Here is a 17,146-nt window from a genome sequence, read left to right as displayed (position 1 = left end):
GGGAGTTAGAAGAAAAGCTTGCTTTCTCACAGCCAAGGAAAACAAAAAGACCGAGAAAAAAGCCAAAAACCTGCAGAGGTTCCCACCCTTCCTTTTGAAAATCCTGTTTCCTGATTGGTCCTCTGGTCAGGTGTTTGGTTCCCTATGTAACCCCTTTCCAGTAAAAGAAAATTAACCCTTACCTTACCTATCTATTTATGACAAAGGTGCCACAGGACTCTTTGCTGAAATTGTTGTTATTAGTCTCCAGCATCAAGACCCCCTTCTATCAGAGCCAGATAGCCTAAGTCTGGCCTAACTCCCACTGGCTTTACAGCAGTGTGGTGCCATTGGCTTCCCTAGAACCGAGTTTACATGCATATGAGTGGGAGCAGAAAGCAGCCCAGTGTTTGGCTGGCTGCAGACTCAGGCAGGCAGCACCACACCCCCAAAAGGCTTTCTCTGCAAGCAGAGGGGTGGGAAACTTTGTTTTAAACTAAAGCTTAAATAATGGAGAGAAGGAGCCAAGTGAGAGGGTGCCTGACTGTCCTCCCTCCTCTAAAGCGGTAAGTGGGGGGTATGGAGTCAGTAGCAGAGGGATGGGGGATCTAGGCCCTCTGCCCACATATCCGGGCCAGGTCTCCCTTTGTGCAGCCCTAGAGACTGAAGCAGGCCCAGTAGCTGGATGGCCATTGCTCCCCAGCTGAAGGGCAGGAAGGCAGAACATGCAGCAGGAACTAGTCTTGTTTCAGGCTCTTGGGGTGTTGCTCCCCCATCTCCTCCCCCTCCCATGCCTGGCTTAGTTTGCTTTAGATCTCAAAGCACTTTACAAAGATGGGAGGTGTTATCCCCCTTTTAAAAACTGGGAAACTGAGGCACAGAGAGGGGAAGAGGCTTTTGCGTAAGATTACAGAGTGAGTCAGTGGCAGAGCCAGGAATAGAGGAACCCAAGGGCCTGGCTTTCAGACCTGTGCTCTAACCCCTGGCACAGGCTGCCTCCAACTGCAATGGCCCCACTTCTGTACACCACAAACTGTACTCTCACATGCCCCCCCTGCTTTTTCTTTGTCACTTTAAGAGTCCAGCTTCAGCCCCAAGCAGTTCTGTGACCTGGCTAGGAGAGGGAATCCAGTAACTTTACCCAGCATGGGGCAGAAGACTGATGGGGCAACTAATTAAGCTTAGAAAGGAAAATGTGACACACTGCGTGAGCACAGGGCCTCCCCAGCACCGCGTGCCAGAAAGAAAACAAACTGCTCAGATACAACCCAAGGAAGAGGTTGGCAGCTCCAAGACAAAATGCCTTTCTCCAGGGAAATCTCACCTGGGAGCAGGAAAGTGACCTCTCTCCCTGGTGGGCAGCACAGGAAGCTAAACCCGCTGCAGTCCCAGTCTCTCCCAGCAGGAGGTGCTGCAGAGAACGGCATAGCCGCTGACCCAGCTACTTTCTCAATGGGAAAGCTACATAAAACAGAGGCCGATGATCATGTACATGATGCTCTGACTCTGGTCTGGGGACTGCAGTGCTGAGAACCAAGCAGGGAAGGGAGGGCAGGTCAGTGGAGAGCGCTAATGCTAGAGAGCTGAATACCAGGCAGCTCTCTGCAGCCCCTGCTCTGGTCTCCATCACCAGCTGCAGTTGACACAGCCTGCCACCTGTCCAAATCCCAGAGCAGGACACAGCGTAGAGCCCTGCAACCTGACCCAAAGGCAACGGGACCCGGCTACAAGTGTCGGGTCCACACCAGGTGGGCCAACAGCCAGGCGCTTTCAAGGCTAGGCCAGCTCTCGTCCTCCTGCCCATGGGGTCAGCATGGCAGTGCCGACCCAGGTCTGGGGGGAAGGGTCAGGATGAGATGGGTCAAAACAATGCCGTTGAAGCATTTTGACTTTATCAAAATGTTTCGTGTCGATAAAGGTCTAAACGAAACATTTCTACCTTATCGAACCAGCGTTTCAATCATTTCCCCTTGCAAATGAGACAGTCCCAGGAAACATTTTGATTTAGACAAATCAGCATTTGCCGAACAGGGACAGACGTTCCCACCAAAGCTTTTCTACTGGCTCTGGTTCCAGCGCTGGCGCCATTCTCGGCTCCCTATCTCCTGGGGCTGAACGCTTCCTCCAGCACTGAGATCCCAGCTAAAAGCAGGCCGCCTTGTTCCAAACCTTGCCGGCGTGCAGTCCGTCAGGGCACCGCTCCACACGGACGTGTCTCGTGTTGACAGCCTGCCCTGGCTTTAATGAAAGCACCAAGGGCAGGGGACAGGTTTCCCTTCTCAGCACATGGCTTCTGTAGACATTAACATTCAATTTGGCTAGAGCCTGGCCCTGGGGTACCATCCGCTCTTGCTTATTCTCCAGGCAGCCCTTTCTTCCCCTGGGGAAGCAGGGCCCCATCACTAAAAGGTCCAGTGTTGAGAGAAATTAGCTTCTGCAGAGCAGCACGCTTTGTGGCAGGTCGGAGTCCAGCTTCAACGCCCTGCCAGTGCTAGCTGGGAATCCATCTTTGCTCTCCATAGTGCCCTGTTACACTCAATGCCATTGTGTTCTTGTTCGCCCATCCCGTCTACATGACTTCGGGAGATTAGGGGCTCAGTCTGCAGTGGAAGGTTTTTAAGCTGTCAGTGAATTCCTTATTGCTGCCTAACAATCGACCGCTGAGCCCATGGGAAGGGGAGTCGGATTCCTGGGTTCTTATTCTTGACTCTGCGACTGATCACCTGCGTGACTATAAGCAGGTCATGCCACTGCTCCAGTCCTCATTTCCTAGGGGGCTGGGGCCATGGGATCAGAGCCAGCAGACGCCCAGACTCACAGTGGGTCAACAGCCTTCCTCGGGAGCCTCACAATGCCAGAAGTAACATGGAGGGTGGCCTCAGAGGAGACCTGGGTTTGGAGAAGTACGCCGGGCCAGACAGAGAGGGCAGGACAGAGATAGAGGAGGGGAAGGGAAGGGAGAGAGATGGGAGATGTTCCGCTGGATCCTCCTCCATGCTGTTTTTATTAACTAGAGTGCAGCAGAGCTAAGGGGACAGCATGTATCAGAGGTGGCTTCCAGCATGCTCCATTTCCTGGTTCCAGCACAATTGCCAGGGGTCAGGTGGGTGGCTTGAAAGAAAGGGCAGTGCTCTGGGCACCTGGCTGATCCCGCCTCTCGCGCCCCTTGATTCAAACATAGAGATTAGGTTCTTTTCTGTCATAAAGTAGATACGAGACACTGTGGTGGTGCTGCCCCCTTGTGGTACAGTGTGCGACTGCAGCCCTCTTTGCAGGTACAAAGGGGAGGGAACAATCAGTCCAGCTGTGAATATATTTGGAAAGGTCTAAAAAAAAAAAATCCTCTGGACGGGCTCCTCAGAAGCAGCTGTGGTGCAGGTATCCAACAAAGTGACTCGATGTCATCCTCAAGCTCCAGCGTCAGCAAAAGTTGAGGCTGGAGAAAGATGAAGGCACAGGGGACAAGAGGCCCCAATGCTTGTAAAGCACTTCAGGGCCAAAGCTGTTCTCTAACTACTGGAGAGGTAGCATGGGCCAGTGGCTAATGCCCTGGATTGGGACTCAGGAGATCTGGGTTCTAATCCCAGCTCTGGCACTGACCTGCTGTGTGACCTTGTCTATTTGGATTGTGTGTTCTTTGTGTCTCAGTGCCTAGTACAATGGGACCCTGATCTTAGTTGCTGGGGTACAAATAATAAGCAAAGTAAGAAATTCTAGATTACAATCTCACAGAGATGTAAATGATAGAATCAGGCCCAAATCCTAGAGTCCTCATTTCAGGTTTGTAAATTGCAGTGCTTGAATAAGGTCCTCAGTATTCAGCCAAGCCCCTAAAACTGCTGATGCGTGGCCCTGAGTCACTCCTTTCATTGGCGCTTCTCCATTGATTTCAGCGGAATGACACTGACCTCACGCTGGAGCGATGCAGTGAGGAATCTGGCCCTGCTTGTTTCTGTGAGGTCTCCCAGTTGCTTATGACAGAAGCTAACTGCTTTTGGGCAGACGTTTGTTAGTCTCGTGTTCACTCTCGAGCTGGCAAGTGGCCCACAATGTGGCATCCAGCGCTCACATGTTACATTTTCAAACAAGCCCCTCTGTGTTTTCTGCCAGGCTGCCCCTCATGTGCGGGAGGAGCTCCTCGTAACCATCAGCAAAGCCACCTCAGCCTCCTTCCAGTCTATCCTCAAAATGCTCCTCTGCCACAAGGCCTGCAAAAAACTGCTGGTATGCAGAGGCCACTGCCCGGCATGGAGGCCAAGAGTATCTCAATGTTCCCTTGTGCTCACCCATCTGTCTGTATCCATCCGTTGTCTCTTGTCTTGTACTTAGATTGGCAGCTCCTCTCTGTTTGTTCTGTGTCTGAACAGCACCTAGCACAAGGCGGCCGTGGGCCATGACTAGGGCTCCTAAGTGGTACAATTAAGTAAATAATAGTCTGATTCTCTCTCTCCCCCAGGAGGAAGTGCTGTGAGGGCTATAGGTTTGTGATGGGCCAGTGTATCCCGGAAAGTAAGTATAAAAAGGAGCTCTCTCCCATTCTGCTCACTCTGTCCACAGTTATTCTCAGGTGGCGCTAAAGCCACAGATAATGTCACCTGTGCGTGGATCATCTAGTCAGACAAAAGCCAGGATGATACCGTCCACCTGGAAGGACCCTGGGAGACTTTGCTGCATGATTTGGGCAGTCTTCTCCACTGCCTGCTCCAAGGGTGAAAGCTCTTGAGATGTTGGCTCATGACAGGGCTGCTTCTTGCACCACGTGACGGCAGTTCTCTGTTTTCACACATCACACCTTCAGCACCGAGCACATGGTATTTCAGCAGACGAGGCCTTCTGCATTCTGCTTTGTGTTGGGTGGGAAAGGGTCCATCAGTTCCATTCTGGAGGTGGGTCCAGGTCACAAAGTTCTGATCCGGATCTTCCCCAGAGTTTGGGGGTGTTTGGAACTGGGTTTGCTCCTGGCTCATCTCTAGTCTGTGTTGAACGTGGGACCCTCCAGCTTCTCAGTAGAGTTCAGAGCATGATCGTCTGGAGTCTGCGCTCTCCCTAGACAGCTAGGGTGCTGCTAGACAGAGGGTGGGGTGGGTCCACTGCGGGATGGGGAAGCTCTGACGCAGTTAGGTTGGGAGGCTTGGGAGAGGAATTGGGTCACCTGCCAGTTAGAGCTGGAGGGAGGGTTTGGCAGCTGGGAGAGGGAGGTGGGGACTGGAGGATGCCTGGTGGAAGGGAGAGATTGGGTTGAGGATGCTAGTTATGGGGAGTGCCCAGTCATGAATTACTTACACATGGAGAGGACACATAGGCCAGATCCTCCACTGGTGTAAATCTGCATCTTTACAGGAAAGTCAGAGCCATGCTGATGATTTGGCCCAGGGCAAGGCATTGTCCTGTGTGGGGGGGTCACTCTTAGTTGCAAGGCTGCACTGGCTACGGTCCAACCCACTGTGCTTGACCCCCAGGGTGAGGCGCATGGAAGGGGTGGTCAGTACAGCAACGCATGGCTCCATCTGCCCCTCTTTGCAGGTGTGGACGTGTGTGCCAACTTCCCGTGCGAGCAGCAGTGCACGGACAACTTCGGTCGCGTCCTGTGCACGTGCTTCCCTGGCTATCGCTTCAACAGAGAGCGCCACAAGACTCACCTGCACCCTTACTGCCTGGGTGAGTGCCCCCAAGGTTACCCGCCCTTAGCCTGGGCTGGTGGCAATGGCCTGGCTCCAAAATAGCTCCTGTGTGATAAATGGATATATCTTTCCATGGCCTGGGGTCGGTTGCAGGACACTGTTGCAGGAGAGGCTACTCCAGGTAACAGCCATCTGTAGGCTCCAGCATCCAATGTAGGAGTCTAGGGAAAGGTTCCCAGAGACCCACCTCAGGGTTGCCATCCCCAAGGGATGGGTGAATCTCCTGGCCTGGCCTGCAGGATGATAGGAATCTCCCTTCTGCTGCTTCCATTTCCCTGGCGAGGCCTCCGTGACCCCTGGCGCTCCCCTGGCTGAGCTGTGGCTGACATTTCTCTGTGTTCACCCCCAGACATTGATGAGTGTGTGGAAAGCGGAGGTGCCGTCTGTGACCAGCTGTGTACGAACACCCCAGGCAGCTACCGGTGCCATTGCCAGCCTGGCTATTACATAGCGTCTGACGGGACAACCTGCCTGAAATCCAGCAACGGTGAGTCCATGAATCAGGAGAGGGATCGAGTCCTAGCACTGTCCGACCCTGGGGCCACGCCAGCCCTGGCTTAAGCAGATGTAGCTCCATTGACCCGTGGCTGCAGGTCCACCCTCCCCATTCCTGCTGCCGACTGACACAGATGCGTCATTCTCTTCCAGGCACCACAGTGGTCAAGTCAGAGACCCTGATGGGCACCAGGTCCTGCTCCATCACCTGCGAGGAGTTCACCAGTATGAAACAGACAGTCTCCCAGCTGAGACACAAGGTGGGACGATGACCTCTGAGCCTCTCCTGGTCAGCCACAGCTGGCAGTGCTCCAACAGACAGCTGTCTAGGGCAAACCTGCGGAAGCAACCCTCTACAGGCCCGTGGGGCTGCCACCCTGCAACCAAATCTCACCAAGTCAGAGCTGAAAAGAAATAGGTAGTCCAGGAAGTGGTCGCCCTGATCACACAGGCGTGCTCAGTCAGTCCAGTGTGACAAAGTTCCTTCTCTACCTTGGTGGGTCTTGCGCTTATTGGCAGATTTGCTCTCCTTAGTGATCTTCCCCACAGTCTGGGTCAAGTCCTCTTGTGTCTTATCAGGAATTGGGCGGTTTGGGGGGAACCCGGACCCGCCCTCTACTCCAGGTTCCAGCCCAGGGCCCTGTGGATTGCAGCTGTGTATAGTGCCTCCTGTAACAGCTGCATGACAGCTACAACTCCCTGGGCTACTTCCCCATGGCCTCCTCCAAACACCTTCTTTATCCTCATCACAGGACCTTCCTCCTGGTGTCTGATAACACTTGTACTCCTCAGTCCTCCAGCAGCACAGCACAGCCTCTCCCTCTCAGCTCCTTGTACCTCTTGCTCCCAGCTCCTCACACGCACTTCCTCTCCTCTGGCTCCCCCCCACCTGACTGGAGTGAGCTCCTTTTTAAACCCAGGTGCCTTTATTAGCCTGCCTTGATCGGCTGCAGGTGATCTAATCTGACCCTTGCATGCCCCTCCACAATAGGAGTGGCTGGAGAGATGATGCCACCTCCTGCATGCCCCTCCCCTAACGGGAGTAGCCAGAGAGGCATCTGCCCCAGCACATCCTTTAAAAAAAAAAAGCCACGTGGGTCATACTCAGCACAGGTACAAGTGGATGCAACTGTGCTGACTTCCATGGTCTTGTGGTGTCTGTCTTAATTGGTTCTAGCAGGTTCCTGATTACTCTAGTGCAGCCCCTGATTACTCTAGTGCAGCCCCTGCTCTGGTCACACAGGGAACAGAAAACTACTCATCCAGTGACCAGTAGTCCCTCTACCAGACTCCTGTATCCCACTGGTTTGGGTCTGTCACACCAGTTAGAGCCGGGGCAGAAATGGATCCAAGGGCCACATTCAGACCTGTTCAAAGTGAGCACAAGACCATGGAAGTCAGCACAGTTGCATCCACTTGTACCTGTGCTGAGTATGACCCACGTGGCTTTTTTTTTTTAAAGGATGTGCTGGGGTAGATGCCTCTCTGGCTACTCCCATTAGGGGAGGGGCATGCAGGAGGTGGCATCATCTCTCCAGCCACTCCTATTGGGGAGGGGCATGCAAGGGTCAGGACCCTCTCCCCAGAGGTCCTCCCTCTCTTGGCTAATCTGCATACCCTTTGCAGCAGGTTCCCCTTGCCTCCTAAGCCTGCTGGACACAGGCCATGAAGCCAAGGGGACCACCTAGGCCACGGCCTGACCACTTTTTGGCTGGAGCAAACTTGAGAGGCTCTGTGACCTTGTGTGCTAGGTTGCAATGCTGCTCACTCAGATTTGGAAGGGGTGGGCATAGGTGCTCATAGGCCAGGGGTCAGGCTGCTGGGGAGGCTGTGAGACGAAGAGGAAGGTCAGGTGTGGGAGAGGATGAATCTATGCCCCCCCACTTTCAATGGTGCTCTCCAGCCCCTGCCACTGGGGATCACTCTGTTGACAGTCTATCCCCTGGGGCATGAGGCTGCAGAAGTTGCTTGACCCTCCCTCCTTCCAGGGCTTGTCTGCACTTCTTTTCCTTCCCCTCTCCAGCTGCTGCTCCCTGGCTTGGATAATGAGAGTGGGATGTCCTGGATGAGGATTAACCGAAAACCAGCAGACCCCTCGCATCATCCTCCTGTTCTAGGGCCCCCAGGCCTCCCAGGGCCTCCAGGTACATCTTGGGGTGCTGGAGATGCTGGGGTGGGAGACCCTGGATGCCTGTGAAGGTCTGACCCACCACTGGTTTTCATTAGACCAGGGGTTCTCAAACTGGGGGTCGGGACCCCTCAGGGGGTCGCGAGGTTATAACATGGGGGGTCGCGAGCTGTCAGCCTCCACCCAAACCCCGCTTTGCCTCCAGCATTTATAATGGTGTTAAATATATTTTTAAAATGTTTTTAATTGATAAGGGGGGTCGCACTCAGAGGCTTGCTGTGTGAAAGGGTTCACCAGTGCCAAAGTCCTGCATTAGACCAAGTGAGAATCCTGTTTGTCAGAGGAAAGCGATAGGGCCGGGTTGGTGCAATCAACCCACTAGTGCAGGAGTAACACCTACAGTGGGCGAGCAATGGACAGTCTACGTCACCATGGCACATTTGCCAAGAGCAGGGCTGGGGTTACCTTCTGGGCCTGGCTAATTTCTCAAGCCTGGATCCCCACTACCCTGGAAATAGCAGGCTGCATTAACTCTCTGGGCTTGGCACGGCTCACCCCTTTCCTGGGGAGACTAGCAGGGCCTAGGGCAGTGTGGATGGTGCAGTGGAAGACACTGACTTTAATGCTTCAGGGATGATGGCAGAGGCCCATGCAGAGCTAATCCTAGGGGGATAATTCTGCCCCCCTATTAGAGTGTTAATCCTGCTCCCCTAAATTCGCCCTCTGGGTGGGGATGTTCTTACCTCTCTTCCTAAAAATGGCAGTGTCACTTGAGAAGGAGGACTGCTATGTTCCACCCCAGAGGTGGCTGCATTTCAGCAGTAAATGATCCCCTCCCAATATTTTGGCCCATTTCAGGATGGAAGATAGCTTAGGCTGCGCCTACACTACAGGTACTGCAGCTGTGTTGCTGTACTGTAGATGCTTCCTTCAGTGACAGAAGGGGTTTTCCCATTGGTGTTGGTCAGTGGTTCTCAACCGGGGTAGGTGTACCCCTTGGGTACATCAGTTCATCTAGATAGTTGCCTAGTTTTATAACAGGCTACATGAAAAGCACTAGTGAAGTCAGTGAAAAACTAAAATTTAACACAGACAATGACTGGTTTATACTGCTCTATATACAATACACTGAAATGTAAAGACAATATTTATCGTCCAATGGATTTATTTTAGAGTTCTATGGTATTTTTGTATTTGTATTTTGTATTTTTAGGTCTGATTTTGTAAGCAAGTTGTTTTTTAGTGAGGTGAAACTTAGGGGTACGCAAGACAAATCAGACTCCTGAGAGGGGTACAATAGTCTGGAAGCTTTGAGAGCCACTGGTGTAGGTGATCCACCTCTCTGGGAGGTGATAACTAGCTGCATTTACACTAAGTGTTAGGTTGGCTTAATTATGTTGCTCGGTGGAGGGGGTGGATTTTCCACACACCGAGCGACATAGCTGGGTTGTTCTACATTTTAAGGGTACACCAGGCCTTAGCTGCCATCTGTCATGTGGCAGTATTTTTAGGGGACTCTCTAGCCGGCAGGAGCACTTCCCTGAATGCGGCCCGTTTGGCAGGTAACCTAGCGGTGGTGGAGGTTGGGGGCAGTGGGGGTTAGACACACTTCTCTTAACAAGCAATGGGCAAACCAGCCTAGACTGCCTCAAACCTGGAGCCTTCAGTTACCAGCTTCCTAGTCCCGGCTCCCGCCCCTTCCATGCTGGGCTCACAGCTCTAGGGCTTCCCAGGGAAGAGGAGGGGGGTGCTGGGCTGACATCCAGGTTGGATATGAACTGAACATGGACCCAAGCAGAGATTTCTGCTCAGAATGTAGATTAGAAACGCCTCCTAACCTGGGAGCAGTGAGCTAGGCCCTCTGTAAAGATTGGATCCAAACCCTCTGGTTGGGCGTCCTGGGCCAGGGCCTTCTCCAGTATTAATGCTCTCAGTTGCTTTGCTTCTATAAGGCCTCATTCAGAAATCAAACAACATTTTCTGCGTTAAGGTGACCCAGGCGCAACAGGGGAGAAAGGGAATCCAGGGGCAGTGGGACCTCCAGGGCCTCCGGGAACCCCAGGGCCCCGCGGGGACATGGGCCCAATGGGACCATATCCTGACTTTGCACATATCAAAATCGGACGGAGGGGACCAGTGGTGAGTAGCAAAAGCCCCATTCGCTGGGTCATGCATCCTGGTTCCACCCCCAGAGCACTGGAGTCCAGCCCACCATCCCCATCAGCCAATGGCTCCTTCCCCTGCCCAGATCTGGCAGATGGGCCCCTCCCACACATACAACCCAACCCTGCCCAGTCAGGTTCAGTGACTTCCCCCTCTCCTGCAGAGACCCACTGCCCCCAGTGCTTCCTGCCTCTCCCCTTCTCTCCAAGAGACGCACAGCCAGCAGCATTTCCCCATCACCAGATCCACTTGCTGGACCTCCAGCCACCCAGTGCCCTCCCTGTGTCCAAGCCACCAGAGTAGGCTCCCCACCCCACAGCTAGCAGGCACTCAGCCCCACCCAATGCCACACACACACTCCACTCTCTGGATGCACTTGCTGCAGACCCAGAACTGCAATGATCTTGTTTACTACTGTGCTAAACTCTGTGTTTGTGCTTCTTCTAGGGCGCTCCTGGGGCACCGGGAAGGAATGGCCAGAAGGTACCATGGCTTCCATTATTATCTGTATGGCCTTCGAGGCCCCCAGGGGGGCTCCACAGCGCTAGGTGCGGTACACATACACACAGGGGTTCCTGCTGCAAAGAGGCTCTCCCCCAGCTCTGATTCCCAGTCCCGTGTCTCAGTTCCCAGCGAAAGTAACGTAATTCCTTTAGTGACCTACAGCCAGGAGAAAATGAGTCTGATTCTCCAGTGCCTTGTCTCTCTGACCATTATCTACACCAGTGCAAACCAATTCTGATCCATTTACACGAGGAAAATTAGGACTCGGGGTTCTCTGCTGGGGTCACACACTGCAGTGGTAGCAAACATGCACTTTTCTGACTGGCTCATTCTGGTCTCAAAACCAGCTGCAGTGGGCATGACGCATGGGGGGCAAGTACATGCTCCCATTGTAGCTGCAGCCTCCTCTTGGGCAGCAAAACTTTCCGCACAAGTGGTGTCGTGGCCCCATTGCAACCTGAGTAGTTCCATCTTGTCAAGCTGCTGGTGTTGTGCGGAACAGGGGAGGCCCTCTGTCCCCGAAGTGGCTGTATTTCCGTGGTGGGTAAGCAGTCCGTGTGTCTGTACAGTTTGTTAAAACCCTTTGGGAGCCTGCAGGATGCAAGGTACTGCAGGACTAGGCGCTGAGTATGGGATTTGATTTACCTTTGCTCAGATGGCTTTATGTGTTTGAGGAGTGATGGGGCCCATCTCTGTGCTTCCCCTTGTGGCCTAGTCGGGCATTATTCACCCTGTTGTGGTGTCTCTGAGTCAGTCACTGTCTCTCGCAGGGTCCAGTGCAATGGGCTTCAGCCCTCCAGCTCAGGCATGCTTGAGTCCCACCCCTCTGGGTCTTGAATTCCCAAAATACAAGCAAGCTATGAGCTCACAACAGAGCCATCTGAGGAGTCTTCATCAGCACTCCAGGCTTCTGCTCTGGGGCTGTCTTCAAACTGCCCCTCTTGGGTCAGTCACCCGGATCAGCCATCCCATCCACAGGAAGACTCAGCCAGGCTGCCAGCTGTCCCTGACTCCTGGCTGTAACCAGGCTCCTCTCCCCAAGAGAGCAGAACTCTGATCTTCTGCCTGCTCAGCCCTGCGCTAAGCTGGGCCTTCTCCTTTGAACTCCCCTCTCCACACCTGACATTGGCTGCAGATGTAGCAGGGTGCGGCTCATTGGAGCCAAAGACTCTCATTAAACCCCTGCCAGCCAGAGCGGGGCCTATATGCCCCAGCACAGAGGTCGTTTTATTCTCAGTGAGTACGAAAATATCTTTGGTGCAAGTTAGTTTTGGGAGTGAACTCTAGTCAGCAACGCAGCTTGTTCTGAGGACAAACAACAGGCCAGATCTTCAGCTGGTGGCAATCGGCCTGGCACAGGTCAGAGCACAGACTCTAGGCACCCTGACAACAGTTACATGCAAAAGCACAGAATATCCCCAGCCAGCAGAATCCAGGAAAACATTAACTTCCCAGCCTGTCACTGAGAAATCCCACAGCAGCTTTATCCCCACCTGAAAGACCCTGCCTTCAGCACAGACGGGTTTTGACAGTGATTTAAATCCCATCCCCTGCTCTGCAACAGAAATCATATTGCTGCTAGTCCCCGCTCTGACCTTTGCTTTCTGTTTTAGGGTGAACGAGGACACCCCGGTCCCCGAGGGCCACCGGTAAGAATGGAAAAACAATTAGCAGCACAGAGTATCAGGCAAAGCAAGGGTCAGAAACCTCCTCCTGGGCCCCAAGTCCCCAGTGCCTTGCTCTTTGGGCAAGTGAGTGTGAAATTCAACGAGTCTGATTCGTTAGCATTTGGTTCCCACTGTGTTTGGGTGCAAATGGCCGCACAAGGTTCAAGGCAGTGGAGAATCAGGCCCCAGGGGTCTGAGCAAGTTCTAAGGTTAGCCTGATGCTGGGTGCGTCTAACAAGTGTGCACACCCCCTACACACACGCATCCTCCCCACAATCCATCTATTTTATTTTAGTAGGCGTTAAGCCCAGACAACATGCTCTGCCCTGGCCAAGACACACAAAAGAGACATTCCCTGTCCCAGTGGCTTACAATCCACTACACACAATGGGAGAAGATGGGAAGCCTAGAGGAAGGAGTAATTTGTACACACATGGTCAGACCCCCCTCTGGCGTAAACGGATGCAGCGCCTTGGGTGTCAATGGGCCCTCCCCAGCTGGTATAAATCAGTGCAGCTCCATTGACTTTAATGGCTAACAAAGACTCCTCTGACCAGGGAACTTTCTGTTCATAATGAGCAAGGCTGGGGCCACAGAACCTGGCCGACTTGAGCCCATCCATGTGCATCATAGCGATGGTGCAACACTACCCCACAAGAGCGTGTTCTCGGCAAATCCATCCCTGAGAGGTGAGGAGGTACCTAGCAGCAATGCCCAGCCAAGTTGAGCCTCTCCTACATGCAACCAGCCCTTTCCTGCCACTCTCCCCCATTCCCCAAACACAACCTCCATCGTGCTGGCATTGATCAGCTGCAACATGGTGTCATTGTTATTGCCATGAGTCAGGGTCTGGGGTATGCTAAAATGAAATCCTGGACATCTTTATGTTTGGCCAGCTCTGGCCAGTCTGGTCTGAGCCACTGGGACAGAGCTCTGTGCTCACAGCGAGCCTCTCTTTTCTTTTGCAACAGGGCCCCCCGGGCTCCTTTGACTTCCTGCTCCTGATGATGGCTGACATCAGGAATGACATCATTGAACTACAAGAGAAAGTGTTTGGCCAGCGCCGGAGGATGGAGTTTGAGATGCCGTCTGCCAACAGCAGGGACTCTGAGGTGCACGAATGGGGATCTGGCCAGGAGGAGCTGCTGCGGGGACCTAGACCCACGCGCTCAGCCACATGACCAGGTGCAGACACCCGCTCCCCTGCGGTTGGACTCAGGAGTCATCCACACTCCAGAAACATCGCTTGGACACGTGATGCCCCAGGGATGTTCCATGGTTGCCAGACACTGCAACTGATTCGTCACCTTGGGCCAATCTGATCCACCCATCACAGTTGCTGTCCAGAGCAGAGAGTCTATTTATTATGAATACTAAATGTTATATTTTTACACTACACAGAATTGAAAACAGGTATTTTTATAAAGGTGCTTTTCTGTCTCTTTGAAGAAGACGGGACATTCTCCAGACGCAGGGAGGAAGCCCTGGATTTGCTTCTCCGCAGCGGCTCAGCTTCTGCCAACAATTTACGTCCAGGGGAAATGTAGGGCAAATGAGCTGGAAGAAAGGAGTTAAAACCCAGAGGGCCTGATTCTCTTCTCATTCCAGTTTTATACCAGGGTCACTGTGTTGATTTCACTGAGGTTGCTCCCGGTTTACGCTAGTGTGAGTAGAAAATCAGGTGCGGATAATCTCAGATCCCTGCTGATGTGTCCAAGGGAGAATTCTTTACTGACTTCAGATCTGACCCTCTGTGTAACCTTGCTCCAAAAAGCTCGGTTTAACACCTATTCGGTATGATGCTCTGTCCCTCGCTAGTGATGGCAGGTTGATGAAGTTGCCACAGCTGGGTCTTTTAGCTCAGACAACAGAAGCTTATGGTTCCAGATCCCCACTGCCAATAACCCACTTGGTAGAAAGAGAGAGACAGACCACTAAGGGCAATTAGTAAAAGCTCATTGGGCATGCAGGGCCCTCCTCGCCTGGGGAGCTGGTGTCACTCTTAGCCCTGGGATTTCATCCTAAGGAACTGTGAGCACAGGTTACGTCCATAAATACTAAGGGCCAAATGCAGCTGTGAATGCTGCTATCATTTTTGCACCTCTCCTCTTGTAAATGACACAAATCTGGTCTTGCATGCCCTTACCCTCACCTCTCTGTAGCAGGAGAGACGGCAATGGAAATAACTGCAAACAGAGGACAGTTAACAGGTTCCTTCTCCAGCTTGCTGGACCTGAGGAGAATGTCGTCAGAACATAACCAAGGGAATAAGCCCCTCGTACTCTCTAATAAAGGCCTGCTAATGGGTTGCAGTCTGCAGTCAGTGTTACTAAACTGACAAGTGCATTGCATGCGTGGAGAGCGAACTCAGGGGTTCCAGAGAACTCCATAGACAAAACTCTCCAGTAGGTGGCAGTTGGTGTTTTGAAATCCATCCTTGATTTTAGCACAGAGGCACTGGAGACATGAACGTCTGTAATTCCTGCAAAAGCGAAACTCTTGTCAGGCTGCGTTGGCTCCCACAGAGCAAAGGCGTGTGAAGGAAACTGTAGTGCACTCGGTATGTACAAACAGAAGTCTAGGCTCTTACACAGACACACTGCCGCTCTAACGGGATGGAGGCTGCCTTCACATGTGTTCTGCTAAGGATCTGCTATGCCTCTAACAGAGGCATAGAGAAGCTAGTGGTGAGGGTTGGCCGGAGAGTGAGGAGTGCGGTGGAGTATGTGGCAAAAGCCCAACTCTCACCTTATGCCTGCACTGTTATTCTCAATAGCAACAAAAGGGGCCAAATGAGATCAGAGCTCCATCATACCAAGTGCTGCAGAATCACAGAGATACAGCTCGTCCCCTTGAGAGCTTCCCAGCTGCATAGAAATGTGACTGGGAGGGATACCAAGGAGAAGGTGTGACTGTCTGACCATCACACGGCAGAGCTGGGACTGCAACCCAGTTCTGATGCCTAATGTGGTCTCCTATCTACTAGGCTACGCTGCCTCCCAGTGGGATTTCATCCACTAGGGCACTGCAAAACCTTACCATAGACACCGTTTATACCAATGCAGCGTGGCTCCAGGAGGGAATTGGTGTAGGTTGGATATTAGGAAACACTTTTTCACTAGAAGGGTGGTGAAGCACTGGAATGGGTTACCTAGGGAGGTGGTAGAATCTCCTTCCTTAGAGGTTTTTAAGGTTAGGCTTGACAAAGCCCTGGCTGGGATGATTTAGTTGGGGATTGGTCCTGCTTTGACCAGGGGTTTGGACCAGGAGGTCCCTTCCAACCCTGATATTCTATGATTCCCCCACCTCTCCTCGTGTCCACACACAAAACCTTCTCACCTGCATATGGTGGTGTTTTCAGGCCAGGCAAGCTGGCCCTACTGTGAGTGCAGTCTGACGCGCCGGGGGGGGACGGAGAGGGGCAGAGCTGTTTTCACTGGGGCTGGTAACCCATGCACTTTACGGCAAGGATGCAGGCTAACTCACCTGGATACAGACGGTCCCCAGTGTCTTCTCACAATCCCCCGCACACATGCCCAGAAGGACTGGCAATTTCTCCCATAGTTCACTGGGAAAGAATCGTAGAGCCAATCAGTTCACTGCAGTGCTGAGAACCATAGGACGTGCCCCCAGAAGTCTTAGCAACCAGCAGGTTAGCAGTGTGGACACAGTTATGCATTCAGGGCTTTGCCGTGGCTGCTCACAGGCAGGCTACACTAACCCAGGTGGTCAGACCTGGGTGTCAGGCACCTGGACTTAATATGCAATGAAAACCCTAAGTGACTTGCCAAAGGTTACAGAGGAACCCTGTGGCAGGGCGAGGCATCGGAGCTGGGTCTTATCACTGAGCCATCTTCCTCCGCCTAAGCCTAGTAGGGGGAGGAAGATGATGATGTTAGAATAAGGGGTGGGGTTTTTTTTGGCCCTCTTTACAAATGGCTTGTCCAACCAGGAAGTCAATGCTGATGTGAGTGAATGCTCATGTTTAGGCCAAAATTTATAAAGCACAAAGTTATGCACCACTGCTATTCTCCACTAGCACCATGGCAGTGGGAGAATTAGAATCATAGACTAGCAGGGTTGGAAGGGACCTCAGGAGGTCATCTAGTCCAACTCCTTCCTTGAAGCAGGACCAATCCCCAGACAGATTTTTATCCCAGTTCCTTAAATAGCCCCCTCAACGACTGAGCTCACAACCTTGGGTATAGCAGGCCAATGCTCAACCCACTGAGCTATGATCAGATTCCAACATTGAGAACTGGATCATTGAAGACTATTAGACATGGGTCATTGATGTGACTGGAAGCAGAATTGGGCCCGAGGTGCCTGGCCAGGGGCGTATGCTGAAAAGCCCACAAAAGAGGAGGTCCATAGGGTGCATCCCTTAAAGTGTGCAGATGCCTTTTATCCAAGGCCAATCAAAGCACTGTCTAGTCATTCTCTGAGCCACACAACATCTTGGGAATTAGGAGAGTGCTAGTGCCTCTCCTAATGGGGGAAATTGAGGCACAGACTGGCTAAGGGACTTG

General features: G+C 52.7%; 1 protein-coding gene across 1 annotated transcript in view; it reads left to right on the top strand.

Moving 5' to 3' along the window:
- Positions 1 to 14,859, top strand: part of LOC116836300 (collagen and calcium-binding EGF domain-containing protein 1-like) — a 34,816-nt gene extending 19,957 nt beyond the window's left edge. The window contains exons 3-11 of the mRNA XM_032799840.1: positions 4,436 to 4,488; positions 5,503 to 5,637; positions 6,010 to 6,147; positions 6,309 to 6,415; positions 8,179 to 8,299; positions 10,274 to 10,422; positions 10,894 to 10,929; positions 12,564 to 12,599; positions 13,589 to 14,859. Of these exons, the coding sequence (XP_032655731.1) occupies positions 4,436 to 4,488; positions 5,503 to 5,637; positions 6,010 to 6,147; positions 6,309 to 6,415; positions 8,179 to 8,299; positions 10,274 to 10,422; positions 10,894 to 10,929; positions 12,564 to 12,599; positions 13,589 to 13,798 (985 nt within the window). The 3' untranslated portion in view covers positions 13,799 to 14,859. The remainder of the gene's footprint in view (positions 1 to 4,435; positions 4,489 to 5,502; positions 5,638 to 6,009; positions 6,148 to 6,308; positions 6,416 to 8,178; positions 8,300 to 10,273; positions 10,423 to 10,893; positions 10,930 to 12,563; positions 12,600 to 13,588) is intronic.
- Positions 14,860 to 17,146: the final 2,287 nt, after the last annotated feature.

The sequence above is a fragment of the Chelonoidis abingdonii genome, chromosome 9 (genome assembly GCF_003597395.2).
Source record: "Chelonoidis abingdonii isolate Lonesome George chromosome 9, CheloAbing_2.0, whole genome shotgun sequence".
NCBI lineage: Eukaryota > Metazoa > Chordata > Testudines > Testudinidae > Chelonoidis > Chelonoidis abingdonii.
This window is presented reverse-complemented; position numbering and strand designations above follow the sequence as displayed.